The 14316-nt window shown below is 44.2% G+C and overlaps 1 protein-coding gene across 1 annotated transcript in view; it reads left to right on the forward strand.

Moving 5' to 3' along the window:
* Positions 1-14316, forward strand: part of LOC138284669 (uncharacterized) — a 538877-nt gene that overhangs the window by 388457 nt on the left and 136104 nt on the right. The window contains exon 10 of the mRNA XM_069223737.1: positions 11765-12082. Within this exon, the coding sequence (XP_069079838.1) occupies positions 11765-12082 (318 nt within the window). The remainder of the gene's footprint in view (positions 1-11764; positions 12083-14316) is intronic.

Here is a 14316-nt window from a genome sequence, read left to right on the forward strand (position 1 = left end):
CTCACTTGCGTGGGTAGGCCTAATGCTCGTGACAGGAAAGGCAATATGGACACATCACATTTTTACATTGAAATCTGATGTGTTTTTTGCAAAGTGCCTAGCTGTGAATTTTGGCCTCTAGCTCAGCCGGCACCTAGGGAAACCTACCAAACCTGCACATTTTTTAAAACTAGATACCTAGGGGAATCCAGGATGGGCTGACTTGTGGGGCTCTGATCAGGTTCTGTTACCCACAATCCTTTGCAAACCTCAAAATGTGGCTAAAAAAACACTTTTTCCTCACATTTCGGTGACAGAAAGTTCTGGAATCTGAAAGGAGCCACGAATTTCCTTCTACCCAGCATTCCCCCAAGCCTCCCGATACAAATGATACCTCACTTGTGTGGGTAGGCCTAGTGCCCGCGACAGGAAATGCCCCAAAACACAACGTGGACATATCACATTTTCACAAAGAAAACAGAGCTGTTTTTTGCAAAGTGCCTAGCTGTGGATTTTGGCCTCTAGCTCAGCCGGCACCTAGGGAAACCTAGCAAACCTGCACAGTTTTGAAAACTAGACACCTAGGGTAATCCAAGATGGGGTGACGTGTGGGGCTCTGATCAGGTTCTGTTACCCAGAATCCTTTGCTAACCTCAATATTTGGAGAAAAAAAACCCTTTTCCTCACATTTCGGTGATAGAAAGGTCTGGTATCTGAGAGGAGCCACAAATGTCCTTCCACCCAGCATTCCCCCAAGTCTCCCGATAAAAATGGTACCTCACTTGTGTGGGTAGGCCTAGTGCCCGCGACAGGAATAGATCGCAGAACGGTCAATGTTGGTACTTACATGAAGCAACTGTTTACCCTGGGGTGATCCATTCCTTACGCAGGCACTAGGTATAGGCACTCAAGTGGGGTAGTGTTTTTATCAGGACAGGTGAGGAATCACTGGGTGGTAGGAATTTTGTGGATCGCAGCATATTCCTGTAGTTTGTGTGACAGAAATGCAAGAAAAATATAGTTTTATTCAACATTTCAGCTTTGCAGGGTATTCTGGGTAAGAAAACTTTGGGGAATCCACAAAAGTCACACCTCTGTGGACTCCCCCGGATGTCTAGTTTCCAGAAATGTTTGGGTTTAGTATGTTTCCCTATATAGCCGCCGAACCCAGGACCAAAAATACAGGTGCCTGCCTTACAAAACTAGTTTGTTTTGTGATAGATAATTTTGATGTCTCCACAGTACAATTTGGGCAGTGGAATTCGGGGCTGAACTAAATTGGGGCGCTCCCAAGAGAGCTCCCTCTCTGTGCTTGGCCCCGCATTCACCTGCTTTCTGGGTTGGGCTAACCCACTATTGCCCTGTTGCACAGACTGTGCTTGCGAAGGGACAACAGGACAGCCCTCATCACCTACCTCACAATTTACTGGAAGGAGTTATCCAATGGGACTCCTCCAACTGAAAAATCACTCCCAGAGTCTGTGCCATTGTCCTATCCCTCAGAAGCTGTCTCAGTATCTGCTGTCTCAATCTCTGATCCTATGTCAGAGCTGTCCTCTATAACCAGAGTGACGTCAGCAGCAGTCATCCATCAAGAGGCCATCTCTGCTATTGGCTAAACTGTTGCTCTAAAACACTAGCCTACATAGACAGTCACAAAATTGCTGGTGTGTGTGATACGTGCAACAGTAGAGCCCACCTTACCTGCGCTTCTTCCCTCAATCTGCACGTTCTTTCAAGACACTCAAACACCTTGTCACATACCATTCGTCACAGTCTTTAGCACCTCCTGCGCCCAGTCCAACAATCATTATTGGTGCTCCCACTTCCATGTCCTCCTCCTCAGATTCCCTCATTACCACCCAGCAAACGTGCTCTTCATCTCTCCATAGCCACCCCCACCCCGCACATACATTTCATTTGTATTATAGCGCATGTAGTGGCTGACTTTAATAACGTATTCAGCTATTTACATAAAATACAGATTTGCTCTTTGCAGTTCTCATATAAACCTTTTGCGCTTCTTTATGGCACTAAAACTGCCACTAGACAAAACTCTGATCCTTTTGTAGCAGAAACATAATCACAAGACTTACTTGACTTCTTTATTGCTGCCTAAAAGCTACAGTTGAAATGCGTCAGTTGAAGTATGTGCACTGCTTTGAAGATGCAAGCTGCAACTGCAATACAACTGGTGGCAAATATATATATATATATATACATATATATGATATACTGTATATATATATATAAGATATATATATAGATTACTTTTATATGTGGGTCTGGTTTTCTTGGGGGCCGATTGCAGCCCCCAGGGCAACCACACATGCACTGACAAAAGTGAAATATATATATATATATATATATATATATATATATATATATATATAGATCTCTATATAGATATATCTATCAAAATGGATATATCTATCTATCTATATATATATGTGTATATATATATACACACACATACATATATATATGGATCTCTCTCTCTCTCTCTCTCTCTCTATATATATATATATATATATATATATATATATATATATAGATATATCCATGTAGATAGACATATCTATCTACATGGATTGATATATCTATATATAAATCTATATATATATATATATATCTGTATTTTTTTTGGGTGGTTGTAGGGTTTCCTTGGGGGCTAAAAGGGCCCCCAGGGAAACCCTACAACTACTAAAAAACAAATTGCCCCCACAGGGCCGCTTCTTGCTCCGATGGGGAAAACAACACTGTGACGTCAGCGTCACAAAGGGGTGGTTGGGGGGTCTAAACACTGAAACTCTTCCGTGTCTCCCAGGGTTTAAAAAAAAAAAAAGAAAATCCTCGGGTACGACACACTGAGGATTTTCCAACACCCTCCCTGGTGTTGGCCACTGGTCGTGACCCGCACCAGGGAGGTAGTGCGGTCGTCGGCCAGTGGTTGACGCCCGCATTAAAGGGGTTAAAGCTGACAGGATATAAAGGGGGGTGGGGAGGCGAGACATAAACACAGTAATGGACTTAAATTTAGACTTCTCCAGAGTTGGAGCTCAAGGAAACTGCTCTCCCTGCACTCCATGGCGGAGATAATGGCCCAGCCCTCCAATACAGATGCATGGCGCTGCTAACATAAATGGCAGTGAGAATATACAATGCTTCTCTGCACCACATGAGACAGAATCTTGCACAGATTACTCGCTGTTCTCTGAGGACCTAATGTCATGGGTAGCTAGCATTTCACACCTCCCATTTTTTTTTCTTTTACCACGCACCTGTTTTACCCCAATTGGCCATCCCTTGCTCAATACACCGCCAGTCACCTGACACCATGAGGTGGTTCTCCCGACTATATTTTCTCTGTCTTGAGCTGTGCACACCCCCATATACATGTAGCAGACTAGGATGGGGATTCAGACTTAAAAAGAGCCCTCACAAACGAGCAGTGGATGCACTGTTGTAAGTAGGCACAACTGATGCCCATAAATCATCAACAGAATTGGCTTTTTCTCAAATTCCTTCATAGAGTTTACTTCACACCAGGATAGGCAAGGGTGTATGCCTCCTGATCGCACCACGGCCCTAAATGTAATGCAAAACATGATGGGTTGTATCATTTGGCTAGGTCCTTCCCTACTGTAAGGCTGTTTTGACAGGAAATTATAGAAATTACCACTGCTCTTATGGGATTCACTATAGCCTCACAACTCCTGATTGTTCTATTAGATTGTGTGTTGACAAATTCCCTTTTGGGTCCGCTAACTGGGTGCTCCAGCCTTCTTGTTGACTAAGAGAAGGATCGCTATGCACTAGTGTGGAAAGTGCATCCCTAAGAAGCAGGACTGGCATGCAGATGTAACCCTCTGTGACAACAGAAGTGAAACATATGCAGAGTTACAACCTCAGACTTCAGGCCCTTAAGCCCAATCAGACTTTCAGAGGATGATGGAACACAGTAGTAAGGCTCTGAGATTCCCTGATGGGTGGCAACTCGTACAGCAAGGAGAATAATCCCTTCATTAGGCATTCCGGCGAGACTACAGCTGGCAAGCAGTGCAATACCCTTCAAAAGCCATGGGTTGTTCCCTTGCTTAACGTTATCCCTATCAATTTTATAAATGGTGTATACTTTTTGAATGATACTCTCCTGTATAATTACTTGCTGTAAAGTGGTATTTCCGATACCTGTTCTGAAAAAAAGTATAAAAATAACAGTATCAAAAAGGAATGTTTAGGCTTGGCAAAAGGTTTATTTTAGCCGGTTGAATTGGCAGTTTGAAAGTACACTACAGGCTACAGTGGCAGGCCTGAGACGTGATTTAGATTGCTACTTTAGTGGGTGGCACAATGAATGCTGCTGGCCCACTAGTAACATAACTTTTATTTTGTAAATATTTATGACACATCACAGCAAAACCAATGTATAGAAAAAAAAAACGTTGCTGGGAGGCTGAATGAAGGGACAAATCAGCAAAAATCCGATTACATTTCATAATATAAAAAGGTACAGTGGTCTGTCAGAACAGTGACTATATACCCAGTGGAAGGGAGACCCCCGAGTGGTAGGGATGGAGAGCCAGCAAGAAAGAGACATATAGACAACATAGACAATAATACCAGTCAGGTCACAGAGAGGCGTCCCGAAGTCCATCTTCCGGGAGAACCAGAGGGACGTGAGGGTCCACCGCACACCCTCCACCAAAGCCCTATAAAGGAACTTGACCACCTTTGTCCAGCCTGATATAAGGAAGATATGACACAGACAGTCATGTTCGGGAGGTTCAGCAACACCAATACCCCACCACTCTTGTATCTTGCGGATCAGGGCACCACTGAGGAGGAAATGGTCTTCTGGGATATCATAAATCTCCAGGATGTCTGAAACTGAGCACAATTCTCCCCTCACATAAAGATCACCCAGAATGTCAATCCCCACAGATGACCACTCGTGGCCACCTGACCATCACCCCGGATGACTCCAACGCCTAATCACCAAAAGAGAAAGCTCACAGGAGTATGAGGTAGGCATAAGAATCTGCCGTAAAGGACCGGCCCAAAGATAGCATGCAGTCTTAATCAGGATATTCGAAGTTTGCACAGTAGAGGCAGGCATTGGATGCAATAGAAAGCCCAGCAGGCAATCTTTGAAGGGAGAACCACACTCCGTAGTTCCCATGCCCTCCCAGAGAGAGGTTCACCAGCGTGCCACCTACTATAGCTGTGCCAGCAGATAATATAATTTGAAGTCGGGAGAAGTTAGACCTCCCTCAGCCATGGGTAAACATAGCTTCCAGAGAGCAACCCAGTGACTGGAAGTGCCCTATTAAAGAGACCACAATAGACCATCTAACTCCCAAAAGAATCTTTGGGGCAGTTGCAATGGGAGTGCTGCAAACAGATAAAGTAGGCGAGGTAACATGGAGGATAAGTACACATGGCCAGTAACCTAAAGAGGCTGCGTGGTCCAGAAGGTAATGGATCAACGCAAACCAGTCAGTGCATGCCTGAAGGTTCCCTCATGTAGGAAGTCTGTAAAGTGGTTAACCACAACTCCAAGGTACCACACTTTATCTTGCTTTCACCGCAATGTCGGTGATGAGGGGATAGAGCCAAGCTCAGGGCCATCTCCCTGCAGGGGCTATATGCACATTTGGTCCCAATTGACTTCAGGTCCTGAGTGAGCCCCAAAGTTTGATAATGCTGCTTCTGCCTCCAGGAGGTTAGTGCCTCTCCACCTGATATACAGCAACATGTAATCAGCATACAGAGAAAAGCAATAGTCAGACTCCCATAGTGGAGTATCAGGTGAACCGTACAGGCAAAGGGCTTCAAGGCCAACATGAATAATAAAGGGAAAAGGGGAACCCCTGTCAAGTTCCCTGCTTGACTGCGAAGGGTCTGATATCAGAGGACTGACGTAAATCATGGCCAGAGGGCCAGTGTAAAGCAGCTTTGTCCGCTTGACCAATGGCAGTCCCTGGCCTATGTTAAGCATAGTAATAAATAGGAGGTGCCAGCGGAGCGAGTCAACTGCTTTCGTAATGTCTGCCATAATAAAACTTCCAGTGGGGTGATACTCCAAACGATCTAACAGTAGGAATAACTGCTGAATTTTGGGCATAGTACTACGCATTGGAATGAAGCCAGCGTGATCCAGATGAATTAAGGTACACATATGGGGCCACAACTGAGTCTCCAATATTAAACATAAAATGTTATTGTCGGCATTTAGCATAGAGAGAGGGCGATAAGAAGTGAGCTGAAGAGGTTCCTTTTTTATTTGGAGAGAAACACAACCACAGCTTCCTGCAATGAGGGAGGGAGTTGGCCACGTTGTTGTGAATAATTAAAGAGTGCTTCTAGTCTATGAGATCTGACACAAAGGAAGTGTAAACTTCTATCAGAAACCCATCCAATCCAAGCATCTTTTCCCTTGCCATCTCTTTGATTGATCCCTGAACCTCCGGCTCAGTGATCTCCCCACCTAACTGTTCTGCCACTGTTAACTCAAGGGTCGCTGGAGAAGCATCTGTAACATGAATGAACATATCTATCTCAGCGCTCGCTGACCATGAAAAGTACAGTTCACAATAGTGCTACAAGAACACTGCATTAATCTCCTTGGTGAATATGTTATGCCTGGAAGGATTATGTAGCTTAAGTGAAGAGTGACCACCTTCACTATCTCGCACAAGCTAAACCTTAGGCCGGGATGGGGACCATTGGAACGTGCTCAGCATGGGAGTTTTTGCTAAATATTCCAGCCCCACCGCCTGGTCATATAGTGATCTACATGTTTAAAGCTGATCAAGTAGAACCCTGAGATCATGCAGTCTAGAGCGATAGGAATACACGTGAGTCTCCGGATGGAGGACTCACCAAAAATGTGTTAAATCCTATTGATCTGACTATAAATGGGCCACCGCCAGTCTGCTAATGGGTACACAACGCAGAGGTGGGTACGATTGGTCCAGACTCAAATCCTTTACACAGTTAAAATCGCCTTCGGTAGGAGACCGTTAGCAAGAGCAGGGGCTCCAGGCTAGCGAGGAATGCTGATTGATCCATGCTCAACTCATAAACATTTAAGGGCCAACTTCCATGCCATCTGGATTCCCCAGCACTAGGACATAGTGACCCTCTGAGCTGTAACTGCTCTGTGCAAGTAGAAAGGGACCCGTGGCCGAAACCCAAGTAGGAGTGCCACATGAAAAGACAGAATAAGAATTAGCATAAAACGGGCCCCACCAGCATCCCCAAAGGATGCGACCTTCTGTTTCTTTAAGGTGGGTCACCTGGAAGAACACAACATGGACTCCCCGTCGCTTCATGTATGACACATTTTAACTCTTGTATGGGGAATAGAGGCCTTGCACATTCAATGTAAGTAATCTAATGTTTGTAGCCATAAAGGACAGACATGGGAAAGCAAAGCTGCCTGGAAAACCCACTAGCATAGCAACCATGTGGAACCAGGTGGGTCCCACAGTACCAACCACACAGTGCCAAGCCGCACACACACAACTGCAACAGACTAATAGACACACAACAAACCATGAGTAGCAATTAACTGGCAGGCCCAGGGTACATGCAATACCATTTACCAGGGGCCATAAAGTAAAATAAATATGCTAATTAGGTGTAGGCCAATGTTACCATCTTTTAAGGAGAGAGCACAATCACTTTGTGTACTTTTTCTCTGTTAACCAGTGTTAGAGTCCTAATGCCAACAAAAATGAGGTCAGAAACAGAAGGCAAAAAATCTGGGGGTGGTCCTGCCTAGAGTTAGGTCCAAAGTCCATTTACATCCTTTTAGGTCGAGCATAAGCATACGCCCTCTTGTATAATTTTAAGTATACGTCTTCTGTGGGCTTCCAACTACTTAATTTGTTAGTTTCAGTGTCATTTAAAAATCCTTGCTTGCTAGTGGCCAGGCATGGCTCTTTGTCTCTCCTTCTGTGTGGGAGCAGGGACCAACTATTGTATAGTTACGCTTTGTCCTGTTCATCTGGTCTGTGGGGGACTTTTACTTTGTTTCCTGCTCCTGTCCAGGGAAGCTTCCCTTTTCATTTGCAGAGCATTCTTCCACTGAGCTTAGCTGTAAACAAGGCCATAAATCAGGCTGTTATCTTGGTCACATTTGGTCTTTGTGGGCTCTCTGCCCCCTTTCTCAGCTGCCTGGCTCCCGCCCTTCTCCGCTTGGATTTTCTTTACCAAGTCTGCCTGCCTGTGTGCTGACAGCAAGGGCGGAGGATCGCTTGTAACTGCTTATAGCCTAGGCACCCAGCTCTACCAGGGCTCTGCAATCCATAGAGACAGTGCACAATTCTGCTCCATACTGGGATCCCACTCGCAGCTCCATCAGTGCACCTCAGTTTACACACTCCAAGCCCTCAGCAGTGCAGCTGCCAGGAACCCAAAACATGCTGTCTGCCGGAGCACCACAGTTCTTGCAGTCAGTACACTCTGCTGCTCCAGAACTGTGACCTCGGGTGCAGCTCCATGAGTGCACCTCAGTAAACACACTCCAATCCTCAGCCGTTCCAGGAACCCCTGCATTCTGTCAGCCAGAGCACCTCAGGGCTTGCTGTCAGTAAACTCTGCTGCTCCAGTACTGGGACCTCGGGTGCAGCTCCTTCAGTAGACCTCAGTTCACACACTACAAGCCCTCAGCCATGCCAGTGCCATGAACCCTACACATGCTAACTGTCAGAGCACCTCAGTTCTTGCAGTTGGTACACTCTGCTGCTCCAGTACTGGGACCTCAGGCGTAGCTCCATCAGCGCACCTCCGTTCACACACTACAAGCCCTCAGCCGTGCCAGTGCCACAACCCCACACATGCTGTCTGCCAGAGCACCTCAGTTCTTGCATTCAGTACACTCTGCTGCTCTAGTACTGGGACCTCGGGCATAGCTCCATCAGTGCACCGCAGTTCACACACTTCAAGCACTAAGCTGTGCCAGTGCCAGGAACCCCACACACGCTGTCTGCCAGAGCACCTCAGTTCTTGCAATCAGTACGCACTGCTGTTCCAGTACTGGCATCTCAGGTGCAGCTCCATCAGTGCACCTCAGTTCACACACTCCAAGCTCCCCAGGCGTGTCCGTGCCAGAACTCCACACACACTGTCTGCCAGAGCACCTCAGTTCTTATGGTCAGTACATGCTGCTGTTCCAGTACTGGGACCTCAGGGGCAGTTCCATCAGTGCATTTCACTTCACACACTCCAAGCCCCTCAGACATGTCCATGCCAGGACCCCACACACGCTGTCTGCCAGAGCACCTCAGTTCTTACAGTCAGTACACATTGCTGTTCCAGTACTGGGACCCTTGGAGCAGCTCCATCAGTGCACCTCAGTTCACACACTCCAAGCCCTCAGCCATGCCTATACCAGAACCTCACACACACCGTCTGCCAGTGCCCCTCAGTTCTTACAGCCACAACACTCTGCTGTTCCAGTGCTAGGACCTTGGGTGCAGCTCCATCAGTGCACCTCAGTTCTACCCCAGCGAGGTCACTTCCTTTCCTATACTGGGACCCCACTCACATACAGTTCCTTTACAGCAGCTCAATTCTAATATTCAGTCCCACTGCCAAGCCAATACTGGGCCTAAAAGAGCAAAATACAGCTCAGCCAACACCTTAAGTCTAACATCCAACACCACTGTTGATGGGTACCACCACAGCTCTGCCAGAATCCATCAATTCCAACATTCATTGCACATTTCGTCTCAGTACTAGGGCTCACACTCGCCCTTCAGGACTCCTCGCTTCTGTGGTTCAGAGGCGATACGACTCCCATACTGGGCCTCATTTGCAGCTTCACCGGAGCACCTCCAGGCTAACACTCGGTTCCACATATAGTTCCATTAACATTACCTCAATTCTAACCTTGTGTTCCCTTTACTGTTCAAGTACTGCAGCCCACATACAACTCTGTCAGTGCACCTCAACCCTAGCCTGCAGCGCCCCATTTTTCCAATACCAGGACTTACATGGAGCTCCGTTTCTCATTCCGCACCCGCTGCCTTTCTGTTATTCCAGCACTGGGCCGGGCCACAGCTCTGTTTATACTCCAAATCCTGATCCGAAGCACCTCAATATTGCTGTATTGGGGTCCACATACAACTCTGCTAATGCACCTCCTACTGTTCTGCAGTGCCACTTGCTGTCCGACACTCAGCCTTCTGTTTGAGGACGTGGGGGAGGCAATTAAATCTATTCTTAGCTGCCAACTTTATTTGGGAGGGTCTGTTTCACCTACCTCACTCTGTTCTTTCCTTTACTGTGTTTACTCTCAAAGTTTTCTTTCTCCCCCACTTTTCTCTTTACAGCTCTTAAAATCCACACTTTAACAGTTTTGCTCTTTCTTTCAACTGTTTATTTCTACTCCTCTCCCTTTTTTATTTCCCTTTTCCTCTTGCTACCTGCTCTTTCAAACTTTCAAGAACATAGTTATTTCTTTCATTGTTTCGTTCCTCTCTTTTTCCTTCATCAGGAATTCATTGTTTCATTATTTTTTTCTCTTCTCTTCCTTCTTTCTTTGCCTTTTTTATTTGCTCTTTCCTTTGACTCCGGATGCTTCCTTTCACTTTTTTTTAGATCTTTCTTCCTTCCTTTCTCTGGTGTTCTTCTTATCTTTATCTGTCAGTTCATGTTTTACTATAAATCCCTCTTTTTCCCGTCTGTATGTGGAAGCCACAAGTTACTTGTAGGGACCTGAAGTGTCAAAGTGGTTTTCCCATTCTGTGTCTGTGGGAAATGTCAGTACATACATGTCCTGGTTCTTTCGCTGCTTGTTTCTTTCACCATCTCTCTTTTTTTCTCTAATGTTAATTTTTCTCTTTCTTTTCACAATTCTTACATTATTTTTTCCTCTTGATCTTTTGTTCACTAGCTTCCTTCCCTTTTTTCTTTTGTCTCACACATTTGCTCTATTTCTTCTCTTAGTTGTGTTTTCATTTTCTCGTTCTTTCTTTCGCTTCTTTCTTTTATTTCTTTGCAACCCCTTCTCTTTCTTTCTTTTGTCTGTTGTATTCCTTTTGCTTCTCTTTTTCTGCCTCATCCGCTTTCTCTCCTGAGGCCTAGTATCAATGGAACAACAGGTGCAGTGGCACCGGGGCCCATAGACCTACGTACCTCACTCAACTCTAATTACTGCTATATTTTTTTACCAAATTTGCAACCAACCATTTTTCTTTCTTACTCCAGGGCCCATGACACCATTATTACGTCACTTGTCCTCTCCATCTTTACTCCCGACTCACTCTTTCCTTTCACCCTCCAGTCCGTCCCAAATTATATTTTGGTTATGGTGTTTTGAGCATTACACTCTAATGCCAAAAGTTTGTTTCTGTTTTATTGATAATTGTATATGTTTAAGATTAAGGAAGTGCTTTAGTTAAATGATAGGCCACTGGAATTATATGTCAGAAAAGGGTGCAATTATGAGGCCTGGTTGACCAATTTATGTGGCGAGAAAAGTCCAGTTATGAATTTACACTGCAAATAGCTCTAACTCAAGAAAATGTGAGACCTATTGTATTGCAAATGCTTGTTTAAAAATGCCACTGCCCCGATTTCACAGAAGCGGAGTTTGTAGAGGCCACTGCGATAGTGAGGCATTTGATTTTAGAAGTTCTGAGAGTTGAACATTATTCAATCCTAGAAAGTTTTATTAAGGTCAGCAAGTAACTAAACGTCTAAGCATGGTATAACTGGTTTTGAATTAATGTTTTCTCCATCTATAACACTGTACATTTTTATCCCACTTTAGCCCAGCCTCCGCTCTTATCTGATATTACCATCACAACTGCAGAACCTGACGTGACTAAGACTCTGCGTATGTGTATAAATGTATCAAACTTTGCACCAAAAGAAATACATATAAAATGGTACAACTCCTGGATGGAATTTCCAAAGGAAATGGTTACCTGCTCAGAGCCACAAATTGGAAACAGATTCTTATATTGTGCTTCAAGCCAAATTGAGTTTAAGCCAGAATCAAGAGACAGAGATATTAAAATCCGGTGTGAAGTCACGCACAGCAGTACTAATACTGTTTTGGAAAAAATACAGCATTTCAACTTCAAGGGTAAGTTGTAGTTTTATGTGACTGTCGTATCTGCTCATTTCCTAAGATTGAACTGAATGTGATGTAAACTAAAAGCTCTGGCGCTCAGAATGTCACCTAGGATGCTTGCTGAAGGCAGAATATTGGAAATAAAAAAGGGAGAAATAGAAAAAAAGCTTTGGAAAGTTGGAGAAGATTGATGTAGCAGCCTTTTTAAATCAGACTGCTACGTATTACCAAAAATCTGCATTTTGATTTGCTCCCAGCTGGTCAGTATCTACTGGGAGATACCTAGACAATCTGCATTACACGATAAACCCACACATTACTATGGCTTCTTCTGCTCAGAGTAGCCCATGTAGTCCACATAATTCTAATTAAAAAAAAACACTGAATTGTTCATATGGATCACAGTACGCACCCTCAATATGAGACCTGCAGCTGGAGGACAGAGCTTTAGAATCCTCGACTTTCCAGTTCAGAATAATTACCTAACACTGTTAGGACGCCGCCTCCACGCCTTGCGATGTGGGTGCCCGCGACAGCTTGCTCTCCGTCCAGTTTCACATTCTAAATCACTCACTGTTCCTGCTCATAGAACAACGAAGCGGCATGCCAGAATTCCAACACCAAGGTTTATTGGTCCAGAAAGGAACGACACTTTTTAACGATCACGTAGCCTTTATCAAATTGAAGTTGTACCATCATCCGAAAGGGTCATTCCTGTTATGACAAACAATGCTTGTTGTTCAACGTATGGTATTAGTTAAAGACCTTTTTCTCATTTATCATAAGAAATCACACGCATATGCACATTATTATATCATAAACATAAACGACATCCTATGTTAGGTCGGGAGGGCCGAACTCCTAACTCTAACATCCATATGCTGTACTTAAAAGCTGGTATCACGCAATAAAATCACTATTGCACACTGCTGGAGTGCGTGTTATCTCTTTGTGGATTGACCGTCATTTAGTGGAGTGCTTGGAAGTTATATATACATATAATAATAATAATTATCATTGGCCTCAAAATCATTTTAATATGAGTTAAATATATGGTCAATAGGAAGTTTGAGAAGTAAAAGGAAAATGAGATGTTAGAACAACACTCTATCCAAAGGACCGCAGATCCTCTAGTTTTAAATATGAGGCCCATCTGTGAATAGCTTGCTGTTTAAATAAAAACTTAAGCACTGTCTATGTCTACCAGACTTTTATTTTAAAAGCTGTCACTAGCATACAGAGGATGTAGAGTTTTAGGAAAGAGATGCGTAAAGGGGAACTGATAGTAGATAGTTCTCATTAGACCTTTCTCATTAAGTAAGTTAGCCCTTTAAAATATATTATGCTTTAGATGACAAAAGCATATCACATGTCACCGTATAATCGGTCACATATTTAAATATGAAGTAATGGGTGTGAGGAAAGTGGTGTATTATATGGTTTGGATGTGTGACCTCACCATGTAGTACACTCACAGTACCATCTTGGGTCCAGTCAGGCTCGTTTGCAAAACCTATATTTAAAGCCTAGATATCTGTAGCTTCAAGCAGCAAGGCTTAAACAAAGGAAAAAGTGTAAAGCATTTAAAAGCACTAGAAATACAAAATAAGAAAGTCTCATAACACGAAAGAAATTTATAAAAATATAGTCTATTTTTATGAATTCTTATATGCCAAAATAAAAAAAGTTCCACTGTGGGTTCCGAAGATCTAGATTTTTACGTAAAACATAAATCACTACTTTTCTCTTACAAATCCAGCAAGTGTTGGTAACTGCTGCTGTTAGTGGAAACTTTATAAAAGCTTTCCAAAATTTCCAAAGTTTTGTTTAGCTTCTCCAGCCCGCTTTGGGTGCAAGCTAAAGCAAGGGAGAAGGTAAAGGGGGCCAGAAAAGATTTTTTTAAGACAACTACCTTCTCACCAAAGTAGTCAAGTTCCAGGCTTTATGGGTGAACTGCCATAGACATCAATGGAGTGGTACTAATGCAAGGGATACAGGATGTTGAAGATACTGTAAGATGCCTGGGGGATAGAGGGTTGTGCAGTCAACGGGGGGCTTCCTGGGGCTACCTATTGGTCCACAGTTCGGATGAAGCAACTTTGACCACAGGGGTCAATGTCCCTTTAAGTCCTCTTGGGTCCAGCAGAAGCCCAGTTGCCACTGAATTCCGGTTACAGCAAAACCAGGGGTTCTCTATGGTGAAGGCTAGTGTCTGCCTTGGGCTATCAAACTGCACTCCGATGGCT

The sequence above is a fragment of the Pleurodeles waltl genome, chromosome 3_1 (genome assembly GCF_031143425.1).
Source record: "Pleurodeles waltl isolate 20211129_DDA chromosome 3_1, aPleWal1.hap1.20221129, whole genome shotgun sequence".
NCBI classification, from domain to species: Eukaryota; Metazoa; Chordata; class Amphibia; order Caudata; family Salamandridae; genus Pleurodeles; species Pleurodeles waltl.